This window comes from Dermochelys coriacea, chromosome 7 (assembly GCF_009764565.3).
Source record: "Dermochelys coriacea isolate rDerCor1 chromosome 7, rDerCor1.pri.v4, whole genome shotgun sequence".
Classification (NCBI taxonomy): Eukaryota; Metazoa; Chordata; order Testudines; family Dermochelyidae; genus Dermochelys; species Dermochelys coriacea.
The window spans coordinates 38,696,758-38,722,489 of record NC_050074.1 but is presented as its reverse complement, the minus strand read 5'-3'; the positions used below and the strand labels follow the sequence as shown (position 1 = coordinate 38,722,489).

The following is a 25,732-nucleotide window of genomic DNA, read 5'->3' as shown; positions in this document are numbered from 1 at the left end:
AACAGGCAAAAACAGTATTTAGAAAACTGAAGACCCATGTACACTGGTCTTAACTTTCTAGATTAGAACAAGCTCTACCACAGTTTGTCATTGGTCAATAAAATAGTATAAGGGAAGCAGATGTTCCAAAAGGAACACAGGACAGATTTGATTTCAATAAACAACAAAACAAATGATCAAATCCAAGTCCTATACCACATCTATTTTTCCAGAATATATCTCACCTATACCACAAGCCCCAATTTCTCAGTTCTACCTCTGCCAGTTACCCAACTCTCCTCTGAATCCCTAGATTTGTTCTACAAATCACCAACCTGATAGCCGTTCTTCCTAACACATTAATTCACCAAGATTGAAAGAACAGAATTGTCAGACATGTAGATGAACATAATTTGTTGGGGAAAAGTCAACATGGCTTTTGTAAAGGGAAATCATGCCTCACCAATCTACTAGAATTCTTTGAGGGGGTCAACACGCATGTGGATATAGTGTATTTAGATTTTCAGAAAGCCTTTCACAAGGTCTCTCACCAAAGGCTCTTAAGCAAAGTAAGCAGTCATGGGATAATAGAGAAGGCGCTCTCATGGATTAGTAACTGGTTAAAAGATAGGAAACAAAGGACAGGAATAGATGGTCAGTTTTCAGAATGGAGAGAGGTAAATAGTGGTGTCCCCCAGGGTCTGTACTGGGACCAGTCCTATTCAACATTCATAAATGATCTGGAAAAAGGGGTAAAGAGTGAGGTGGCAAAATTTGCAGATGATACAAAACTACACAAGATAGTTAAGTCCCAGGCTGACTGCGAAGAGCTACAAAAGGATCTCTCAAAATTGGGTGACTGGGCAACAAAATGGCAGATGAAATTCAATGTTGATAAATGCAAAGTAATGCACATTGGAAAACATAATCCCAACTATGCATATAAAATGATGGGCTATAAATGAGAGCTGTTACCACTCAAGCAAGAGTTCTTGGAGTCATTGTGGATAGTTCTCTGAAAACATCCACTCAATGTGCAGCGGCAGTCAAAAAAGCAAACAGAATGTTGGGAATCGTTAAGAAAGGAACAGATAATAAGACAGAACATATCATATTGCCTCTATATAAATCCATGGTACGCCCACATCATGAATACTGCATGCAGATGTGGTCACCCCATCTCAAAAAAATATATTGGAATTGGAAAAGGTTCAGAAAAGGGCAACAAAAATTATTAGGGTATGGAACAGCTGCCATATTAGGAGAGATTAATAAAACTGGGACTTTTCATCTTGGAAAAGAGATGACTAAGGGGGGATTTGACAGAGGTCTATAAAATAATGACTGGTGTGGAGAAAGTAAATAAGGAAGTGTTACTTACTCCTTCTCATAACACAAGAACTAGAGGTCACCAAATTAAATTAATAGGCAGCAGGTTTAAAACAAACAAAAGGAAGTATTTTTCACACAACACACAGTCAACCTGTGGAACTCCTTGCCAGAGGATGTTGTGAAGGTCAACACTATAACAGCTTTAAGAACTAGATAAGTTTATGGAGGATAAGTCCATCAATGGCTATTAGTAAGGATGGGCAGAGATGGTGTCCCTAGCCTCTGTTTGCCAGAAGCTGGGAAATGGGCAACAAGGGATGGATCACTTGATGATAAGCTGTTCTGTTCATTCCCTATGGGGCACGTCGCATTGACCACTGTCGGAAGACAGGATACTGGGCTAGATGGACCTTTGGTCTGGCCCAGTATGGCCATTCTTATGTTCTTGTTTTTCTTATGCAAAAATGTATCATGCCACATGTGGAGTCTACTACTTTTCAGGAGGTGGAATGATCTCTAACACTGCACATTTTTTGTCTAAATAAGACAAACCTCTAAACGGAGAAAATGAATTCAGAACTCTAGATTATACTGAACTGTCTAACAGGCACAAAGTAAGAAAAGAGCTCTTTTGATTTAAAACACATACAGCCTATCTATGCATCATCTATGTTATTATGGTTCTGGTACAAAAAAAAATCCTTAGTCAATCTGCTGAAGGACCATGGAAACGGGAGTCATAGTGAAAACATTTATAGAATGCAGGGGGAATTTCTTTGTTAATCTGATTTCCCTGTCCACTTCTATCAACCTAGACAAGAGTTCATCATCAGCATCCCACAAAACAAATACAGAGCGAGATATTGCTACAGAACCACAGCCAACAGGACCAAGCTTTCAACACCAATATTTGCAGAAGCTGCCACACCAACTGTACTGTAGTAAGTGAAAGCAGGTAGTGAAGCCTGCGTTCCTGCTCAGTGCATCCACTGTTCATGATGCAGAGACGGCTCTGGTGGAATGAGCTCTGATAGAGACAGGAATGTGATATACTGTCGTACCTCACGGGACACAGACCCGTGACAGAGATGGTAAAAACTTTTTAGCACCAGCAAACAAGACAAACAGATTGTCAGACTTCTTATTCTTTGGGATCATCAGAAGTAAATTTTTGGCAGTTGTTTCCAGGGTGGATAAAAATCAACGATTTAAAAAAAAATCAGATTTTTTTATTAAAATGCTTTTTGAGGAAAAAACCTATCTAAAGATAGGTTTCAGAGTAGCAGCCGTGTTAGTCTGTATTCGCAAAAAGAAAAGGAGTACTTGTGGCACCTTAGAGACTAACAAATTTATTAGAGCATAAGCTTTCGTGAGCTACAGCTCTAATAAATTTGTTAGTCTCTAAGGTGCCACAAGTACTCCTTTTCTTTTTATCTAAAGATAGTTTTAATTAAGATACATTATAGCTCAAAGATATCTCATCTTGTAATAAGGATTATAAATTCTAATTCTATAGTATGAGACAATATATTCATGTAATGTTTAAGAAAAGTTTTGTAAATGAGCTCCAATAGTTCATGGATTAGGGACCCAATCTTATGGGGTTCCAGGGGCTTCTGTATAGATTATTTAGGTTAATCTTTCTATCTACCCAATAGGACTCAGTGTTCAGTCTAGAAGATACCATCAGAGATGCTTAGTTTGCAGTTCTCAAACTGTGGATTTGTGTCTCCAGAGATAACCTGCTTGTTAATGCAAAAATGTTTTAAATAAATAAATTATATATAGACGTGAGAAATAACAAACCTCCACCCTATTGTCCCTCTGCAAATTTATGTACACAGAGTCAATCCCTTACCTCTCTCTAAAAGTGAAAAGTTTCAAAAAGTTGAATGAATAGAAGATTGTTGGGGGCAGAATAGATCTGGACAAGGAGAAGAAGTCTGGAGATAAATGTGAGAAGGGAGGGACAGGCAGCAGAAACAAAAGTGAAACTGTTTGAGCAGCATATTCCAGAAGTCTTGAGGTCTTTCTGAGTTGATTTGAGATCTACCATATGATTCTCTCACTAGAAGGGAAAACCTATAATGGCAGCAGGCCATAAAAGAGACCCCAGTTTATGAAAAAGAACCATTCAAGAAATATATGTTTGCCGATGATGTTTTAAAGATAGTCACACCAGTGAACTGGTGGAAGTCACTTAAACACTTGGATTCAGAGACTGTTCTAGGGATAATCTCACTTTTAACAGCAGTAGCTTCTTCTGCCAGTGCAGAAAGAATATTGTCTTCCTTTGGACTAATTCATTCCAAATTGAGAAATCATTTGGAACCTGAAAAAGCTGGAAAGCTTGTTTTTCTTTTCCAGATGATGAACAAACAGGAAAATGAAGGTGAAGACGACTGAGTTAGCTGCAGAAGCCAATATTTCAAGTTTCTCATGTTGACCTGGCTGACACTTCGATTTTAATTTTGGGTTGTTTTTTTTTTAAACTATTTCATTCAGCTATTATAGTTAAAAACAATTTTAACAAAAACAAACCTGATTTTAAAAAACTTGAATGTTTAACGACATTCAAAAATTCATGTTTGTTTTGTTAAAATATTATGTGCTTGCTTTTGAAGAAAAAAAATCCAGAATACATAACATTGTTGTTTTAGTTAACAATGAAAAGATGGCAACTAAACAATATAGTTTTAAGTAAGGCATTTCTTGGATGATTCTCTCACAGGCTCAGGAGGAACATCCTAATGTTTACTACTTGACTCAGCTTACAGAAGCCAAAAGAAAAGGCAGAATCTCTAGTTTAGCTTGATAAATGTCCTGAAGGAACTGGGACTACCCTACCACCATGACAGAGGTGAACACTGCTCTCCCAACAAATCCAACTTTATCCTTCACAATCCCCATGGCTGTGATCTGAGCCATCCCAGCACCACGGGCCCTGCAGGCTACCCTGGAAAAAGACGCAAGTCAGAGGTTTAAAACTGGCTGAGGAAGTAGACTGCTCACATGATGTTACCACTCTAACAACTCTCTGTGGACTTTGTGAAGTAGAGTAATTTATTGGATAGGGCCCTGGACTGGGAGTGAGGAGACTCTAGGTACTACTCCCAGCTCTGCCACTAACTTGCTGTGTGACATTGGCCAAGTCACTTCACCTCCCCTCCTACCCTATCTCTTTCAAGCAGGGACTGTCTCTCCCTGCTGTACAGCACTAAGCACAATGGGTCCTGATATCAGCTGAGGCCTTTAACCTCAAATTCATATTGGAAGGACAATGCCCAAACAAAATGCACAAAGGCTGTGGTGCATTAAAAGTTACTGCTTTTTAAAAGAGCATTAGCAGCTGCAGGAGATGAGGGATTTAGCATGAGGCAAATATTCAAGTGTAAATGCTGTCAACAACAAAAAAAACCTGCACATTTAATAAAGAAACGTACACTAAAGCGCCTATTTGCATAAGCAACTCCAAGTTTTCTCTAACTTCTCTTTAATTGAAGCATTATATAGAACAATAAAACCAGATAAGCACATTTTATGAGAGAGAAAACTGAAGTAACCTTTTTCAACTATATAGTATATCCACAACTCTTTCCATTTATTTCCTTATTGCAAGTTTTGCTACTTTGTTCATGTATTTGCAAAATAAAAATTACGGTTAGCCAGTTACAAATTCTTATTCTATGGGAAACTTTACTAATCCCATATCAAATATTACAGTGGGGTGGAGCATTTGTCCTCCTTAATACACACACATAACTCCCACTGATTCTACTGGGAGTTGCATAAGCCTGTCAAGAAGAGAATAAATACAAACTCTGTGACAAAATTCAATTTTATTCCTTCATTGTAATATTGTGCTACTCATTTTCCTTTTTCCTTAAGCATGTGTGGTTTTTTTTTCTGTTTGCTTTTTAAGGAAAAGATCACCTTACATTGAAGTAATCTTTAGGGATTTTTTTTTTAAAAAGTTTAACTTATTTAGTTAAATCGATCCCCTATTGTGGACACTTTTAAAATCCACTTCACTCAAGTCAGTTGCAAGCCAAAAGCCTGAGAGGGGTGTTTTATAACATGTTGTGCTCTAACTGCACTGGGTGCATTCTAAAAAGGTACCCAACCCAGTTCACATAGAATTAGGTTGATGTGAACTAGGTACCTTTTAGGGAGCACCAGCAGCATCTACTCAGGGAAGTTATAGCTCAGCACATTAGTGCACTTTACAAATCACACCTCTCTGGAGTGCTTTTCCATGCTGTATAGACAAGCCCCAAGACCCTTAACTTATTTAAGACACTCTTAAACCGATTTAGGAGTGTGTTCACATTAGGGCATTGCACCAATTTAACTTGGTGATCTGAGAAAAAAATGTGATGAAAAAAGTACAGGATGCTGTCCTAAATGTTTCATTGTGTTACATTGAAAATCAAAGAGGTGACTTGGAATGTTGAGCTAGTGAAATCATTTTGTGAAGCTGTCTGCCTGCAAGTTCTTCCTTATTATAAACTACATCAATTTCACACCGATAATTCCATAAACATTACACTTCAAAATTAAAAGTTAGTAAAGGAGCAATAACTACCAGGTTCAGGGTTTTTTTGTTTTTTTTAAAACAGGTTCATTTGCATAACCAGTACTACCAAGTCATTTCATTGCATGGAACCTGATTTGCAAATCAGTTACAACATAGTAATAGAACACAATTATATTTGATAATGTTTCTACTACAACAACAACAAAAAGATTGCAAGCGAACATGTATACACAGCTATTTCAATAACCCTCACTTATGTAGGCTGCATCTCTGAAACATTCAAAAATAGAAAAGCTCACTCTGTTGCAATTATTGTTCAAATTCTTACACATAGCTTACTTCGAGCACTGAACAGCTGCTCAAAAGCAACACCGACTTTCAGCGTCCTTTTTCCCTTGCCTTTGGCAATCACAGCGATTAGCAACAAGACTGTAAGGTGATTGGTTGGTAATGACATCATCTTATTGTTTTCTTTCAAGTGGAATAAAGGACTTGGAGTGCAGATAAGCCAACAATGAATTCAGTAGGAGATGCATCTCTGTGCCCTCTGCCTTAATTACTATGGCTTCTCGAAGAGAATTTCTGTTTATAGTATAAGCGCCTATTTTATTTAGCTACTGTCATCCCCCTCCCCCTGCTTTTTTTAAAGTCCCAATCCACTGTAAAAGAGGACTATATACACTGTGCTTATGTCACAGTAGTAATACTTGCAAATACAATTACTTACCTTGGTCATTTATCCCTCCACAATTCATCATTTCCAATGACTCAGGTATATTTGTTTACTAAATATGCTTTGATAGCAAGAAGTGTTTTGCATGTCAGAATGATTTAAACTAGTAGCTATTACAGTAACTGCCAGCATTTGTGATCTAACCAAAAAAAGGTTGACACTTTTAAAAGTACTGCAAACAAAGTACAGTGCAAACACATCACTATAAAGTTCAACTTTATTGACATAGGTGCAACTGCAAAAGAGTCAGTCAAATTTGTTTAAGGACACTAACAACAATCCTGGGAAATCTAAACAGCTATATGCAATAGTTCTTTTAAACTATTTTACAAGTTCAATACACGCCCCAATTCTCATTACACTAAAGCCCCTTTTCATCACCCTAGCGGTGTAAAGAAGCTTTAAAATGGGTGTACAGTGGTATTAAAGGGCCTCACTATAAATAAAAATCAGGCCTATAAGCGCACTGATAACTTTTCTGCTCATCCTTTCTTGTGTTGCATCTTCGAATGCAACAGATGGACCAAATGTTAATAACAAGTCTTATCTGCACTAGGAAATAAAAAACATTTTTAACATGGTTAAACTCCTCATGAAGCTGAATTTCCGTACTGAGCAAAAACATGTTCTTGGCTTATTATAAATCATCTAAAATGTCATTAAAAAAAATCTTTTCCTTGTGGGGGGAAAAAAAACAAAGAAAAAACTTAAAGGGGCGAACCTTCCTGCAGAATGGTTATTACACAGCAGTCAGAGCCAAACAGAGCTCATTTTGTACTGACACCAGTACTGACACTCACTCTACCACACCAGGTCCCCAAAAAGAATTGAACAGCTGTAGCAATTGCTTTCCCTCACAGATATGAAGATCAGTATCCTCACAAAATTCAATTCCCCCCAAATGATTTCTTGTAAAGTATTTTTCCACTACAGCAAACAAGTAAAGTGAGTTGCATACATCTGGAAAAACAGTATTTTAATATTTGTTTCATCTGGCACTTAGGAGAGCTGGGGGAAGCTGTAGGAAGATCTGTTTCTGCTTGATAAAAGCAGCAAACTAGCTGAAATGTTGATTTGTAATTTTAAGTGTGCCAGGGGACTCAGAACCTGTACACCGTTCTTAAGTGAAAAGGCAATAAAAATTATGATACACAGGTATAGATGGGATGGGGAAGCTCCAATAATTTGAGCTTGATTATGCCTGAAGTAGAGGCATAAAAAGTCTAAGCTATTTTTGCTTTAAAAAAATTTACTATGCATTACACACATGCACATGCATGTATATATTTCTCTCTGCAAAATCAAATAGTTGGAAGAGAAGGTAAGAAAAAGATCAGAGGAATTTTAATTGCCTACAGTGGAAAACTGCTCTGGAGGTAAGCAATTTTGCATGAGTCTAGTTAAGATGAACAGTGTCTTTAATTCCTCAGACAATTTTATTTGCCCATTTGGCATACCAGGTGTGTAGTCAGTCAGCTGTTTTCCAGGATTATACAACAAACTGATTAGGTAAGGATACCTGATTGATGTGCAGTAAAATTACTTTTATGAGTAGGTTTATTTCTTCACTGAAATCTAATGAATAGCTATTTGATAATTGTTATTGCCACTTCTATATAGCATTATCAGGCTATATTTCATTTGTTCTCCATTTCTAAGCAAAATTAAATCTTGATGATAAAAGCCAGCATTTGTCAGTTACACACAATTCTATTCCAGCACTAAAGCAAAACTAAAGAATCAATTTTGGGCAGGAATATGTTTCAGGAAAGATAACACATTTGGAATCCCTGTTCAAAGTTGGGAAATGGGGAACTAAATGTGACGTGGTTCATTTGTCAATGACATAAAACAAAAATGAAAAAAGGAACCTATTAGACTCTACACCAATGAACCAGCAGTAAAGTAGCCACAAGTTAGTATTTACATTATAAAAAAATGTTAACAAATAAAAATGCAGTGATTTAGTCAGACTATGAATAACTAGAAAACTTGATTTAAGACAAAATAAAAAGATTCCATTCAGAGCTGATCTTCACGGTAACAAACACTTTACAGATTTTCCACTATGTTATTATAGACAAACAAGGTGAACGTGTAAGTTAAAGTGGATCATTAGAGCTACTTACGCCATCCTACTATAAGTTTTTTCTTGGTCCACTCTCCTACTTTGGTTCCTTGACATGCAAGTTACACCCAGTGATGAGCTGCCAAAATCTTAACAACCGGTTCCCTCCTCACCCCACAGGGAAAATTTGGTGGGTGCAGCTCTGCTCCCCGACCCGGCTCACCTCCACTCCACCTCCGCCCCACTTCTCCACCCCTCTCCCCAGCTTCCCACAAATCAGCTGTTCACGCGGGAAGCCTGGGAGGGCTGAGAAGCAAGCGGCAGCTTCGCACTCAGAACCAGGGAAGCAAGCTGAGGCGGGGAGCGGTTCCCCTGCACACACCCCCGGTTACCTGCTGCAGCATGGGTGGCCTTCCTCACGCCCACTCCCCGCGCCCCAGCTCACCTCTGCTCCGCCTCCTTGGGCCTGAGTCTGAAGCTGCTGCTTGCTTCTCAGCGCTCCCAGGCTTCCCACGCGAACAGCTGATTCGCGGGAAGCCGGGGGGAAGGGACTGAGAAGCAGAGCAGGGTGGAGCGTAACTCAGAGGTGGAGGCGGAGCAGAGGTGAGCTGGGGCGGGGAGGGGTGCTGCACCCACCAAATTTTCCCCGTGGGTGCTCCAGCCCCGGAGCACCCATGGAGTCAGCGCCAAAAGCGCCACTTTGGGCCGGTTATTAAATTTAGAAGCCCTTTTAGAACCAGTTGTCCTTCGCGGGACAACCGGTTCTAAAAGGGCTTCTAAATTTAACAACCGGTTCCAGCTAACCAGTGCGAATCGGCTCCAGCTCACCACTGTTTACACCCACTAAGACTTCCTTTCACTCAGTGGGTCAAATTCAGAGATCATGCAAGTGATATGTTGTAAAAGGGGTGTAAAACTCAATACGTCTAATTGGTACCTCTAAGAGAATGTAAATTAGTGCAAGGAACACTGAAGAAGCCAAAGTGTAAGTAACGTCACTTCAGACTTTTTACCTAAATCCAGCTCAAGAGTCCAGCCCCACAGAGTTTAAAATCCAAACCACAGCATCTGCTGAAGTAGATGTTGAACCACCGTAGATATAACTAAAACTTCAAGGAATTCACATTATTAAAAGAGTTCAAACAAAACCATCCAATGAAAACTGCTTTAAAGCTTCTGCACTTTCTACAAGTGTGCAAGTTACTTCAAAAGATCAACCAACCAACTCAAAAACATTGTTAAGATAATTTTCTCAGGACTCTTGCTCCTGTTTAATTCATCATTAGTAGGCAAGAACTCCTGCATTTCTTTGATGTACCTGATGTTTTTGAAAGTTACACTGTTTAAATATTTTTTGGCAAGGACAAATGGTATTGGCCCAAGAAGGCATCCCAATATGATGGGGTGGATTACATTATCTTTGTAATGTAAGCAGATGAAGAATCAAGATAAATTAATGTTATATACCAAGACCCAACAATTTGTTAAACTATATAGTTTCACATCCTAAGACATTAGACCAAACTTCTGTGATACTGAGTTTGCGTGATCTTGACTGTTTGTGAACACTCCAAATCCTCAAGCCTTCTGAGCTGCATATTGGCAGTGATTTTATTTTCAATTGTAATTACTTTAATGACCTGATTAGAATCGGTAAAGCTTTGTTTCAGTTAACAGAGAGAATCAGCCTTCACTTTTCAAAAGAAAAATATGCGGACTAATGCAATAAAAATACAATTAAAAGACAGAAAAAGAAAAGTTTAATTCATCTCACAAGGTGATGTCATACTGAGAGCTCTGAGCATTCTGTGATTTGGCAACAGGACTTTGTTATAGAGCACCAGCTACACACGAAAGCAATTTAAAATCTAGAACACCAGATTCTCTTGTCAGCATCTGTTTAGGCTAGTGTCTGTGGTCAGCATTAGGAGCAATAGTCAGATGCTGACCAGTCTCACATTGTACAGTAAAACATCAGAGTTACGAACACCAGAGTTATGAACTCACCAGTCAACCTCGCACCTCATTTTAAACTTGAAATACTCAATCAGGCAGCAGCAGAGACGGGGAAAAAAAAATTTTAAAAGCAAATTTAGTACAGCACTATATTAAAAATAAACTACTAAAAAAATAAAAGGAAAGCAGCATTTTTCTTCTGCATAGTAAAGTTTCAAAGCTGTATTAAGTCAATGTTCAGTTGTAAACTCTTGAAAGAACCACTATAATGATTTGTTCAGAGTTATCAACATTTCAGAATTATGAACAACCTCCATTCCCACAGTGTTCATAACTCTGATGTTCTACTGTAATACCACCACATGCTCTACTAAAAACAAAGTTACTAAACCAGTGGGGAGAACAATCTGTTCTACACCGTGTGGCTAGTACTTGGCATATTCAAAATGCCCTTCTAAACCCAGTCATACTACCCTTTGTGATTCTATTTTTAATCTTCCCTGCATGAATGGCAACACAGTCACCTACGATTAGCAACTGACATCCTTTATGGTGTTAACATCAGGTACCCATGTTAAAGAAGCAGTCAAAAGAAAATCAAGTGCTTATGGCTAAATAATGCAGCCAACATTTGTGATATCAATATGTGTAAGGGGACTGTTGCCCCCTTACTAACATTCAGTGAGGGTGTTTTAGATGCTAGCTCCCAGTACTAAAAAGGAGGAAGGGTCAATGGGGAATCAGGACCCTGAGACTGACAGCCCCCAGGAACAACGGGGAGAAGCCAATGCTCCAGGTCAGCCTGAATGACAGGGCGGGCAGGCTAATCAGGGAGTCAGGAGGCCAGGGAGGTCCCATCCTCCATGTGAGCTGGACTTGCCTGGGTCAGACAGGGAGGGGCCGAGCTAAGAAGAAAGCAGGGGGCCCAAGCTAAGCTGGGGAGCAGAGCTGTGCCACATCCAGAGGGACCAGAAAAGCAGCCCAGAGAGAGCAGACCCTGTCCTGGGAGCAGAGCTGCAGCCCCAAAGCCAGAGGCACAGCCCAAAGAGAGCAGACTTGCCCTGGGAGCAGAGCTGCAGCAACCAGAACCAGAGGGGCCAGAAAAGCAGCCCAGGAAGCAGGTCAGTGCTGGGAGCAGAGTCACAGAAGCAGCCTGCAGAGCAGACCTGTCCTGGGAGGAGAGCTGTAGCAACCAGAGAAGCAGCCGCCCAGGGTGCTGGAGCTAAGACAGAGTGGAGCAGGGGCTGGAGCAGTCCAGAGTCGGGTGTCGTGAGCAGCTGGGGAGAGTGAGGGGGGACCCTGGGCAGTGGACCCAGCACATGGAGATGCCTCACCCAGGAGGCTCTGCAGACCAGACTCGGAGGGGGATTGGTAACCCTGACAGGCCAGGGCAACGCTGGGAAGAAAGGCCCTGCAACCTAGAGCCTGTGGCCACCACCAGAGCAAGTGTCCAACCCACAGCATCCCTGTAGCACAGCCAGGGCCTGAGAAGGCGGCCTCGGACCTACAAGGAACAGACTGTGAACTGCCCTGACATTCCAGAGACACTGTCTGTAATGTTCCCTGCCACAGAGCGGGTTGATGTGTTTCCTTTAACCTTTCTCATTTTCCCTTATTCTTTTTAAAATTAATTGTTGATTAAATAACTTGCATTTGCTTTAAATTGTATGTAATGGTCAGTGGGTCAGAGAAGTGCCCAGTGCAGAGAGAGTACCCCGGAGTGGGGACACCCTAGCCCCTGTCCTAGGTGACCATAGCAGGGTTGGGGGTCGAGCCCCCCAGGAATCCTGGGCCCAGCCTTGTTGGGGTTACGAGGACTTTGCCACACAGGAGAGTGGAAGGGGAGTCCTCAAGGGCAGGGAGGCCACTGAGTAAAGGAAGTGGGAGCGAGGACTCAGATCCTTTTGCTAGCCCACTTCACCGAGGTATTGCAGAAGCCAGGAAAGTTCCCCACGATAGCAGGACTATTCCCCCGCTTACATATAGGTTATGACAACCCCTTCAGTGAATCCACATCACAAAACAAACCCAAGTCAACAACTGCAGAGGCTCACGTGTGTGGAATCTTCATTTTTGTAAACATTCTAATGGGTCACAGTATGATCCTTCGACATTAGATACACAGGCACACAGGTCAAAATTAGGTTCTCTTGGAATTCTGCAACTGACTTCACATTTTGAAGACACAGAATTATGAGAGTTAACATGTTATCAGCAAAGCAGAGTTCACTGAAAATTATTTTACCCTTTGTGAAGAAATTACCTTTGAAGGATTGCGGAGTTTCAAGAGCCGTGATCAGAATTTATCATTAACAGCCACAAAAAGTACATTGCTTCAGTAATAACGTAGCTTTTATAGAAAAAAATCCATATTTCAAATTTATGAGTCTTTGAATTAGCAATTTCTGTACGTGCGTTCTATTGCTTATTTCATAAATAATAAAAAGAAAAGGAGTACTTGTGGCACCTTAGAGACTAACAAATTTATTAGAGCATAAGCTTTCATGAGCTACAGCTCACTTCATCGGATGCATTTAAGTGAGCTGTAGCTCACGAAAGCTTATGCTCTAATAAATGTGTTAGTCTCTAAGGTGCCACAAGTACTCCTTTTCTTTTTGCAAATACAGACTAACACGGCTGCTACTCTGAAACCGTTCATAAATAATATAATTAATTAAATTAGGATGAGGTCAGGATTATAAAAAATACCTATACTGCTAAGAGGAGGTTTCATACTTCCATACTAAGTTTCTGGACCAGATCCTTATCTTCAAGGGTGTTACACTGCTAATTTAAGCCAGCTGAATGTATTTCTCAATGTGTACAGAATAGGGTTAAATATGCCTGTATAGAACTTTGAAGTCCATTTCTGTAGACACACCACTGAATTTATGGAATGTCAAAATACGACTTCAAGGGAAAGGATGAAGGCTACAAAATATGCTTTTTATATGCTATTTTTCTTTCATGTATTTCCATCTTCTTCTCATCCCCTCATGTGGGAGCCAAATCATTTTTGATGCAAGTTGCTAGTGTGTCTCAGTTTTGTGTTCTTCACATATATGAAAAATTTAGACTGTTGATAAATTATTTTGCTTTTGTTTACTTGTATCCTAATGCATATTAACACATCCTTTTTAATAGTTATATCAAGTTCACTTTGCTTGAAAGTGGAATACTTTCTAGAAGCATATTAAAAAAAACCCCACAAAAATCATCATTTAATGGTTACCCAAGTCTAATTACACATACTGCATCTCCTTTGTGTTCTTTGTCTATTTTTCTGTTTTCATTGCTAGGCAAAAGATTTTTTTACATTTATTCATTTTACAAAACAGTAAGTATGAAGTTTTCTAGATCACGAGTTCTTAACCTGAGGGTCAGGTACACTGTCCCTTTTAATGGTAGGGTGTCCTGAATTTTTTCTTTTTTTCCTGTTGTAATACAGGACGATGGTATGGAAAATATGCAAAGCACTGACCCTGACAAATGCTCAATCACACTAAACAATGCCAGTTATGCTGTAATCTTTTCTAACAAGTTTTACAAAAACCCTATATGCACCAAACAGAATCTCAAATGCACCCCTATGTCAAGCATCCAATTGATAAATGGGTCCCTACTTCAGGTAGCATGATCTTCAGAGAAAAAACCACTTATCTATACTTAACCCACAATACAAAATTCCAAATCAAAGGCATTTAAACCTGCAGTCAAATGAATGTATTGTGGAATAGGTCACTGTACTCTTTTTATAGCTCTCCCAAGCTTAATGGAGATAATCTCTCTGCTTTTTGTCAACTATTATCTTTTCCTTGAATTCTGAAGTGTTTTAAGAAGAGTCAATTGGATATAAAAGGTAAGTTGGAGAGTGAATAAAACATGTTATTTCACTACATTACAAAAAAGGCTTTGGACTTTTATCTTAAAGCAATAAGTAGTGAATACTGGCAGATATCGAGTATAATAGTGATAGGTGTTTTTTAAACTCTGAAAAGGAAGTTTTGTGGCCCATCTTCATTGGCTGACTACCTGTGAGCTTCTTAGGGGATGGACCTAACATACATTAGAGATGAAAAAGTCCTTAGTTTGTCAGAGACTCCACATCAATTTACTACCCAAGAGCAGAAAGAGGTACATGCTCCTCTGAAACCTTGAGCGCGTACCAAAAATCAGGAATGTTTGGTTTCTTGGACACTAGATGTTGAAAATGCATTGTTCGGGTTTTCCTTTTGGGAGACTATGAAGGAGCTCATGAAGAGTGCCTAAGGGATTTCAGAGCACAAGTCCCATTTGTACATTTAATTCCAGTGGCACTTTCGAAATTTTCCCTCTATAAACCTTAGATACAGAAAACTGAGAAAGACTAATTAATCCAACACCTAAACTGAGATCCAATATGCAAAAGTAAAATGGCTGCACCAAAATAATGGCAGAGATGAAGCACAGAATTAAATTTTAGACTTACGTTTCTCATCATCAGCATGTACTAGAGATGCTGCTCTTGACAACACATCCAATGGAGTCTCCATTCCTGGCAGGATCCTATAATATAAAAAAGCCAGGTTCTCTAAGAGTTTCATAAAATTATGTTTATAAGAGGTGAGAAGTTGCTTTGTCGTTAGATAACAAATCTAACTCCCTATAAACATTGTGTGTGTGTATATAAACAAACACCACCATATAAACTACTGTAAGACAAGGAAAAGGAAACATCATTTTCAGAAACATCATATCTTCACATATAGAATAAATAAGGCTGGCTTCAATTATATATTAACACCAGGGAACAGCCACCATTTTATTAAGATGAACACAATCATGAGGACACATGCCCTTTACTTCAAGTTGCCCCTGCTCATTTCCATCCCTGGGAGGTAGGAGGCTATAATTGTCTCCCTTTGACAGATGGAGAATTTGAGGTACAGAAAAATTAAGTGACTTACTTGCCCAACATCAAACCAAATCTGTAGCAGAACTGAAATAACCCACGGTCTCCTGAATCCCATTCCTGTGCTTTACCCACAAAATCATCCTTTCACACATCAAGTCCAGATGTGACTGCATTTCAGTACTAGGGGAAGTGATATGCACATCTATACTTTGGGTGGAACTTGACAATGATCCTGTCTCTCTCTCTCTCCCTTTCTCTCACCCAAACCCTCTCTTTTATCCTTTCTACTGTGATCTTTTAAAAGTCATACAACCCAAACAAGCAACCTAGTATCTAAACAGTCCATCATTCTGCCAGTTAGGCATTTATGCAAGTGTCAGGTTCTGCAGAAGACCGAAATACTTTATGACTAAAAAAAATCAAAAAGGAACTGGAGAAAAGAACCAAGGAAGTCAGATGCTTGCTGCCCCCTGAACATTAAGTTCACACTGGATTGTTTTTTTGTGGCCCTTATAACTGTTCTTCCTCCCGCTGCCTTCCTCCCATCCCAGTCAATTGCAACATAAAGCAACATTCAAAGATGCAATTTGTTTGAAGACGGGAAAAAGTCAGTATGTCCAATCACTTACAGAAGAGTGACTCCACTGACATCAACAGAATCAGACCCCTAATTCAGACTTGTCCAAGTGAAAGAGGAACAGATCCAAAGATGGGAAGCCACCAAGACATTTTTATTCTATCAAAGTATTTTTTTAAAAAAGTCATCTACCAATTAATATTGAGAATATGCACAGTTGTATAATCAGATCTGAATTTTTGTATTTCCCTCTGTGGCTGTCACTTTCATAAATATACACTGATATAAATCTTCAGAGCACAAGCCAACATTTAGCATATGGGGATTAGGAAAGAAACTTTCCTTAAATGCCTTCTGAAGAGTTTCTTGCACCTGGATAGATGGACCTCTGGTCTGACCCGGTATTGTAATTCTTATATTCCTTTAAAAGGTAAGATTCAGAACTCCCAAGTTTAATATGCAAATTTCTTGTGGAAGGGACATATGTACTTTATAGGTATGCTCACAACTGTGAGCACTGTAAAATATTTCTAGATACACACAAATTAATAGTCCATCCAACAGAAATACCATGCAAAAACCTTTTAATGTTTCACTTTTAAATAACTTAATATTAAAAGTGTCTTCAAAACTGAAAAAGAAAGTTTAAATATAAATAAAACACAAGAGATATGAAAGAGAAGACTAATATGTGATTGTATGTGTACACTATGAAATTAGGTCGATTTTATAAGGCGATTGTGTATGTCCCCACTAAACGCATTAAGTCAGTGGAGTGCTTCCTCAATACCGTGGCCAGCGGAGTGGTGCACTGCGGGTAGCTATCCCACAATTCCTGCAGTCTCCGCTGCCCATTGGAATTCTAGGGTAAGCTCCCAATGCCTGATGGGGCAAAAACATTGTCACTGGTGGTTTTAGGTAAGTGTCGTCAGTACATGTCCCCTCTCTCCCAGCCTCCCTCCGTGAAAGCAATGGCAGACAATCGTTTTGCGCCTTTTTTCCTGGGTTACCCATGCACATGCCTCAGCTCACCGCTGCTGTTGTGAGCATTGTAAACACCTTGCGCACTATCCTGAAGTATGTGCAGAACCTAGCTAAGAGACACCAGCACAAGGACGAATGTGAGGAGGACATGGACACAGACGTTCCTGAAAGCACGGGCTGTGGCAATTGGGACATCATGGTGGCAGTGGGGCTGGTTGATAGAGTGGAATGCCGATTCTGGGCCTGGCAAAAAAGCACAGGCTGGTTGAACCGCATAGTGTTGAGGGTATGGGATGATTCACAGTGGCTGAGAAACTTTCGCATGCATAAGACCACTTTCCTTGAACTTTGTGAGTTGCTTTCCCTCGCCCTTCAGCATAGGAATACCAAGATGAGAGCTGCCCTGACAGTTGAGAAGCAAGTGGCGATAGCCCTGTGGAAGCTTGCAATACCCGACTGCTACCAGTAGGTCGGGAATCAATTTGGAGTGGGCAAATCTACTGTGGGGACTGCTGTGATCCAAGTAGCCAATGCAATTGCTGATGTTCTGTTATCAAGGGTAGTGACTCTGGGAAATGTGCAGATCATAGTGGATGGCTTTGCTGCAATGGGGTTCCCGAACTGGGTGGGGCGATAGACGGAACACATAGCTCTATCTTGGCACCGGACCACCTTGCCAACCAATACATAAACCACAAGAGGTACTTCTCAATGGTGTTGCAAGCACTGGTGGATCACAAGAGACGTTTCACTGACATCAGTGTGGGATGGCCGGGAAAGGTGTATGATGCTCGCATATTTAGGAACTCCAGGCTGTTCGAGCAGCTGCAAGAAGGAACTTACTTCCCAGACCAGAAAATTACTGTTGGGGATGTTGAAATGCCAATAGTTATCCTTGGGGACCCAGTCTATCCCTTGCTCCCATGGCTCATGAAGCCGTACACAGGCAGCCTGGACAGTAGTAAGGAGCTGTTCAACTATAGGCTGAGCAAGTGCAGAATGGCGGTAGACTGTACCTTTGGATGTTTAAACCCTCGCTGGCGCTGTTTGCTGACTAGGTTAGACCTCAGTGCAACAACATTCCCATTGTTATTGCTGCTTGCTGTGTGCTCCATAATCTCTGTGAGAGTAAGGGGGAAGAAGTTTATGGCAAGGTGGGAAGTTGAGGCAAATTGCCTAGCGGCCGATTTTGAGCAGCCAGACAGCAGGGCGATTAGAAGAGCACAGCTAGGTGCGCTGCGCATCAGAGAGGCTTTGAAAACCAGTTTCATGACTGGCCAGGCTTCGGTGTGACAGTTGTGTGTGTTTCTCCTTCCTGCAAACCCGCCCCCTTTGTTGATTTTAATTCCCTGTAAGCCAACCACCATCCCCCTTCGATCACAGCTGGCAAGGAAATAAGTCACTATTGTTTTGAAACCATGCATTCTTTCTTTATTAATTAAAAAAAAAGTGAGATAATTGACAAGGTAGCCTGGGTGGGATGGGGTGGGGGGGGGGGGGGAGGGAAGGGCAAGGCCACATTGCTTATTGTAGCCACACTACAAACCAAAACTGTTTGAATGACAGTCTTCTGTTGCTTGAGCCATCCTCTGGAGTGGAGTGGCTGGGTGTCCGGTTCTTCCCCGCTTCCCCCCCCCGCGTTCTTGGGCATCTGGGTGAGGAGGATATGGAACTTCGGGAGGAGGGCAGGCGGTTATACAATGGATGCAACAGGGGTCTGTGCACTTGTTGGCTTTCCTGCAGCTCCACCAGACGCCTCATCATGTCCATTTGCTCCCCCCATTAGCCTCAACATCGCCTCCTGCCTATGCTCTTCATGCTCACTTAATGCTTTCCTGGCCTCTGCCATTGAATGCCTCCATGCATTAAGCTGTGCCCTATCAGTGCGGGAGAACTGCATGAGCTCGGAAAACATGTCATCGTGAGTGTGGTTTTTTTTGCCTTCTAATCTGCGATAACCTCAGGGACGGAGATGATAGGGGGAGCATAGAAACATTTGCACCTGCGGGGGATAAAAAGGGAGAGTAAAATATAAGATGATACAGTTCTGAGAACAAAATGGAGACTCTTTCACAGTGAATCAAACAATTCACAGCAGATAGCACATGTGCTTTAGGTACAAGTTCGCATTTTGCCTTTTATATTGAGCGCCTGCTGTTATGGTGACACATCACACATGGTTGGGCAACAGAATTCGGTTTCCAGGAAGCCAAAGGGTACACAGGGTTGGCTTCTTATGCCTTCATAACATGTGGGAATAGTTTCAAACTGCAGTGCCCTCCTTTCCCATAGCAAGCAATGCTGGCTGGGTCTCACATTTAAAAGAAGGGGCTGCAGTTTTCAGGTAGCTGTGCAGCACACACCTCCCCCCCAACCCACCGCATGGCTATTCTCTGGGATGATCCCTTCACCCCTCCCCCCACCACGTGGCTATTCTCCAGGATGATCCCTTTTAGCCAAGCGCAAACAGCCCAGCATGAATGGGGTCCTTTTACTGTTCCCTTACAAAAATTCCCCTATTTCAACCAGGTGACCATGAATGATATCACTCTCCTGAGGCTAACACAGAAAGATGTGGACCGAATGTTGCTTGAATGCGACCAAAACCCAGGACCATTCACTGCCATGCTTTGTGCTGCAATGATTCCAGACTACTTGCTACTGACTTGCCATGGTAAAGTCTCTTACCGTGGAGGACGAAATAAGGCAGTCCTCCCCAGAAACCTTCTGCAAAGGCTTTAAGAGTATCTCCAGGAGAGCTTCATGGAGATGTCCCTGGAGGATTCTCGCTCCATCCCCAGACATGTTAACAGACTTTTCCAGTAGCTGTACTGACTACAAATGCATCCCAAGTCTTCAGGGCAAATCAAACATTAAACACTATTGCTTTTAAACCCTGTACTGTAGTTACAAATGTGCACTCACCAGAGCTGCCTCCTCCAGCTTCAGGGTTGGGGATCCCGCCTTGGGAGGATATTGGCTCCAGGGTGATGAAAAGGTCCTGGCTGCTGGGGAGCACAGATTCACCACTTGCCTGCTGCGCATTCTCCTCCTCCTCCTCCTCATCCACAAAATCCTCCTCCCTGTTGCGTGAGACTCCCCCCCTTGCAAGTGTCCACAGACAGTGGTAGGGTCCCGCCTTAGAATGCTATGCAGCTGATCATAGAAGCGGCATGTATGGGGCTCTGATCCAGAGCAATCATTTGTCTCCTTTGTTTTTTGGTAGACTTGCCTGAGCTCCTTAACTTTCACGCGGCACTGCTGTGTGTCCCTGTTGTAGCCTCTCTCCACCATGCCCTGTGCAATTTTGGTATATATATTAGCATTTCTTCTTTCTGATCAGAGTTCGACCTGCACATATTCTTCTCCCCATACAGCAACCAGATCCAGTGTCTCCCTTTTGGTCCATGCTGGAGCTTGTTTGCGATTCTGGGTGGACTGCATGGTCACCTGTGCTGCTAAGCGCACCTCGCTGACCAAACAGGAAATGAAATTCAAAGTTTCCTGGGACTTTTCCTATGTACCTGGTTAATGCATCGGTGTTCAAAGTGCTGTCCAAAGCGGCCACATTAGAGCACTCTCAGATAGCTCCTGGAAGCCAATACCATTGAATTTCGTCTGCATTACCCCAAATTCGACCCAGCAAGGTCAATTTTAGCACTACTCCCCTCACCCGGGAGGAGTACAGAAGTCAATTTTAAGAGTCCTTTAAGTCAAGGCATGGCTCCACTAATTAGGTGCCTGGATCCTGGAGAAGACGCACATATAAGGCGAGGTGGTGGCCTTGGGGGGAATAGGGGGTAGGTGGGAGGGGGAGTGGGGTGAGCAGAGCGGGAGGGGGGAATTTTGGGACACGCAGCGCTGCAGCCACCAGAGAAAGAGATGACATTCCCCAGCTCCAGGGCTGTGGCTGCTGGGGAGAGACCCCCCTCCTTCCCAGCCCCGGCTCGGGGGCTGCTGCAGTGAGGGAAGAGACCCCGCTCCTTCCCAGCCCCGGCTCGGGGGCTGCTGCAGTGGGGGAAGAGACCCCCCTCCTTCCCAGCCCCGGCTCGGGGGCTGCTGCAGTGGGGGAGAGAGGGAGAGACCCCTCTCCTTCTCAGCTCAGGGGCTGCCGCAGCAGGGGAGAAAGGGCACATCCATTGCATTAGAAAGGTAAGACTACTGATATTAAAATATGAGTTGTGTGCTTTTATTTGTAGAACAAAATAATTATAATTAAGGTTTTTTTATACAGCGCTTTTATCCAAAGTGCTTTACAATAGTTAGCTAATGGTACAAACAATATTTGGAAAGATCATTAAGTGATTCACCAAGACCCTCAGCAAATTTTCAAGTGGTCCACAAAAAAAGTTTGAGAACCACTGCTCTCGAATCATGTGCAAACAAAACATGAAAAGAATAAAATTTTGTCCAAGTCCATAAAAACGGCTGACTTGTTAAATTTGAATAAGAAAACCTAGCAGGGAACATTTATCATCAGTTTTTAGTTCTGGAAAAATTTATCTTCAGTAGAACTTTCCCTGTATCATAACACAGACCTTCCCACCTTCACCACACCTCCCTAGTGTCACAGCTTTCTCCTCTCCTCTCTATCTCTAGGACTCCATGGGGCCCATCTTTTTCTTACCTCTTTATTCCCATTGGATTACTAAAAGTGCCACTTCATCTGCCTCCTGACATGCTGTTTATGGGCGTGAGCACCCATTCCCCCCCCACCCCCGCAATGGAGTCAAAAATCATATTGACAAAGTCATAGAACTATAATTGCCAATTAATATACTATGTGGATGTATAAAAGTGATAGTTAAAAGCCTCTAAATGCAAACCTTTGTGCTAAATTTGAAGGAAAAAAACCTGAATCCTCTATTAAGCCTTTAGCAAAAGAAGTGTTCATTTTTCTCTCTCTTGTTTTGATAGTGCAGGCGATATTATGAATAATTTGATATTGAAAGTACAGTTTGCTTTTAATTTTTCAGGTTTCAGAGTAGCAGCCGTGTTAGTCTGTATTCGCAAAAAGAAAAGGAGTACTTGTGGCACCTTAGAGACTAACAAATTTATTAGAGCATAAGCTTTCGTGAGCTACAGCTCACTTCATCGGATGCATTTGGTGGAAAAAACAGAGGAGAGATTTATATACACACACAGAGAACATGAAACAATGGGTTTATCATACATACTGTAAGGAGAGTGATCACTTAAGATAAGCCATCACCAGCAGCAAGGGGGGGGGGAAGGAGGAAAACCTTTCATGGTGACAAGCAAGGTAGGCTAATTCCAGCAGTTAACAAGAATATCAGAGGAACAGTGGGGGGTGGGGTGGGAGGGAAAAATACCATGGGGAAATAGTTTTAGTTTGTGTAATGACTCATCCATTCCCAGTCTCTATTCAAGCCTAAGTTAATTGTATCCAGTTTGCAAATTAATTCCAATTCAGCAGTCTCTCCTTAGAGTCTGTTTTTGAAGCTTTTTTGTTGAAGGATAGCCACTCTTAGGTCTGTGATCGAGTGACCTGAGAGACTGAAGTGTTCTCCAACTGGTTTTTGAATGTTATAATTCTTGACGTCTGATTTGTGTCCATTCATTCTTTTACGTAGAGACTGTCCAGTTTGGCCAATGTACGTGGCAGAGGGGCATTGCTGGCACATGATGGCATATATCACATTGGTAGATGCGCAGGTGAATGAGCCTCTGATAGTGTGGCTGATGTGATGAGGCCCTATGATGGTATCCCCTGAATAGATATGTGGACAGAGTTGGCAAAGGGCTTTGTTGCAGGGATAGGTTTCTGGGTTAGTGGTTCTGTTGTGTGGTGTGTGGTTGCTGGTGAGTATTTGCTTCAGATTGGGGGGCTGTCTATAAGCAAGGACTTGCCTGTCTCCCAAGATCTGTGAGAGTGATGGGTCGTCCTTCAGGATAGGTTGTAGATCCTTGATGATGCGTTGGAGAGGTTTTAGTTGGGGGCTGAAGGTGATGGCTAGTGGCGTTCTGTTCTTTTCTTTGTTGGGCCTGTCCTGTAGTAGGTGACTTCTGGGTACTCTTCTGGCTCTGTCAATCTGTTTCTTCACTTCAGCAGGTGGGTATTGTAGTTGTAGGAATGCATGATAGAGATCTTGTAGGTGTTTGTCTCTGTCTGAGGGGTTGGAGCAAATGCGGTTATATCGTAGCGCTTGGCTGTAGACAATGGATCGAGTGGTATGATCTGGATGAAAGCTAGAGGCATGTAGGTAGGAATAGCGGTCAGTAGGTTTCCGATATAGGGTGGTGTTTATGTGACCATCGCTTATTAGCACCGTAGTGTCCAGGAAGTGGATCTCTTGTGTGGACTGGTCCAGGCTGAGGTTGATGGTGGGATGGAAATTGTTGAAATCATGGTGGAATTCCTCAAGAGCTTCTTTTCCATGGGTCCAGATGATGAAGATGTCATCAATGTAGCGCAAGTAGAGTAGGGGCATTAGGGGACGAGAGCTGAGGAAGCGTTGTTCTAAGTCAGCCATAAAAATGTTGGCATACTGTGGGGCCAGGCGGGTACCCATCGCAGTGCCGCTGATTTGAAGGTATACATCGTCACCAAATGTGAAATAGTTATGGGTGATTTTTTCAGTAACTTTCAAGACATTGGCATTGCAGATGCTCAGCCCCTTTCTGGAACACACTTTTAGTAAGGTTATTAACTCGGGACACAAATCCAAATTGAGGGAAGGTAACAGGAACTTGGTATTGATTCTGTTCAGGATATTAGATATTTAAAAAAATACAGCTATCAGCAAAACTGTGTTTAGTACGTTACTATCTTGAGTATCTCTCAAAGTTTATTTCATAGGTGAGACCTACAGAAGCGATAAAAATAAATAAATAAAATCAGAGATGCATTTTGCAAAACTTAATATTATACTATACTAATGTTATGTCCATTAGAAAAGGGGAACTTCTTTAATGGGATACTCTTAGTATTGAGATCTGCAGACTTTCAACATTAGCATAGTTAAATGTGTCTGGATTGTCCACATAAATTTTAGAAATTTACTTGAAAATTACCTAGATAAAGCCATACATTTACAGAGTATTTTATAAAAAGAGCAAGGCATGCTTCTTGTCCCAAACATCTCAGTCTAAAGACAGACAAGACAAGATGACATGGACCCATTGTTCAGGAAAGGAAAACAGTAGAGACTACTGATAAGAACAAGCAAGGTATTGAAAGGAATCCTTCCAGCTAGTACCTTTCATTCCACATGTAGTCAAAAAGTAGAAGTTTGAAAGCTCAGGGTGAGGCAGCACCCCTGGCTTGAAGTGGTTTTCATCATATGTGTTCGGTTTAATGGCTCTCAGCAACCCCACTATAAAAACTGTTCTAGCACCAATGCCTTATTATGAAATTTATAGCTAAAACGTTCTTACTATTTTTGCTGTTTTGGTGAAAGATCCAAACCGCAGTAAGATTTAAAGGGACACAATCACCTTAACATTTCTGTCTGAATTTTATCCTTTGTACCTACTAGTGTTCTAAGTAACAGCTAAGATTATTATAACAAATAGATTAGAACAGAAATAGATATCTTCCCCCCTCCTCCCACTAGTTTACTCATCACACTTTGGCACTATTTTGTACATAGTCAATTTCTCTCTTTCTGCTCTGTCAATCTGCGTGTCTCAATTGCACAGCAAAAGGGAAAAAACACTGATATATATATAAAAAAATGTGATTGTAAAACTATAAAAATTAGCAAGGTGACTCAGGCCCATATGTAAAGCTACTTTCAATGTTTTATATAAATCAGCTAGACTTCATGATGATGACCCACACATCACGTTACATTCAAACTTCACAGTTTAAACTTCACATTCCTCAGATTTAGAATTTGTATTCATCCATATGGCACTCACTGTTAAATAATCTGACTAAAGTACCATGGTTGTTAAATGTAAAAGATAAAGTGTCTGAGGTTTCACAGGATTCCAAATTCTTCATAATGAAGGAGCTGTGGAATTCAGTAGACAGGTTCCGAGACTTTTTCAAGGCTACATCACCAGTTAGGGCCTGGTTCTCATTCAGTTCTCACAGTGACCTGAATTACTACCATCATTTTGGCTGAATGCATGCTTAAAGAATTTTAGGTTTCAGAGTAGCAGCCGTGTTAGTCTGTATTCGCAAAAAGAAAAGGAGTACTTGTGGCACCTTAGAGACTAACAAATTTATTAGAGCATAAGCTTTCGTGAGCTACAGCTCACTTCATCGGATGCATTTGGTGGAAAAAACAGAGGAGAGATTTATATACACACACACAGAGAACATAAAACAATGGGTTTATCATACACACTGTAAGGAGAGTGATCACTTAAGATAAGCCATCACCAGCAGCGGGGAGGGGGGAAAAGGAGGAAAACCTTTCATGGTGACAAGGGAGAAATTCAGGGGATACCATCATAGGGCCTAATCACATCAGCCACACTATCAGAGGCTCGTTCACCTGCGCATCTACCAATGTGATATATGCCATCATGTGCCAGCAATGCCCCTCTGCCATGTACATTGGCCAAACTGGACAGTCTCTACGTAAAAGAATGAATGGACACAAATCAGACGTCAAGAATTATAACATTCAAAAACCAGTTGGAGAACACTTCAATCTCTCTGGTCATTTGATCACAGACCTAAGAGTGGCTATACTTCA

General features: G+C 41.4%; 2 protein-coding genes across 3 annotated transcripts in view; both read right to left on the bottom strand.

Moving 5' to 3' along the window:
• The window catches only part of TAMM41 (TAM41 mitochondrial translocator assembly and maintenance homolog), a 182,923-nt gene that overhangs the window by 98,252 nt on the left and 58,939 nt on the right, over positions 1 to 25,732 (bottom strand). Inside the window, exons 8-9 of one of the 2 annotated variants that reach the window (XM_043519116.1) lie at positions 15,070 to 15,150; positions 8,603 to 8,614 (exon numbers count right to left, since the gene is read on the bottom strand). In XM_043519116.1, the coding sequence (XP_043375051.1) occupies positions 15,095 to 15,150 (56 nt within the window). In that variant the 3' untranslated portion in view covers positions 8,603 to 8,614; positions 15,070 to 15,094. Of the gene's footprint in view, positions 1 to 8,602; positions 8,615 to 15,069; positions 15,151 to 25,732 lie in introns of those variants that run through there. The other variant, XM_043519115.1, reaches the window with a different exon arrangement.
• Positions 1 to 25,732, bottom strand: part of VGLL4 (vestigial like family member 4) — a 164,357-nt gene that overhangs the window by 132,959 nt on the left and 5,666 nt on the right. The window contains exon 2 of the mRNA XM_038409339.2: positions 15,074 to 15,150. Coding sequence (XP_038265267.2) covers positions 15,074 to 15,137 — 64 coding nt within the window. The 5' untranslated portion in view covers positions 15,138 to 15,150. The remainder of the gene's footprint in view (positions 1 to 15,073; positions 15,151 to 25,732) is intronic.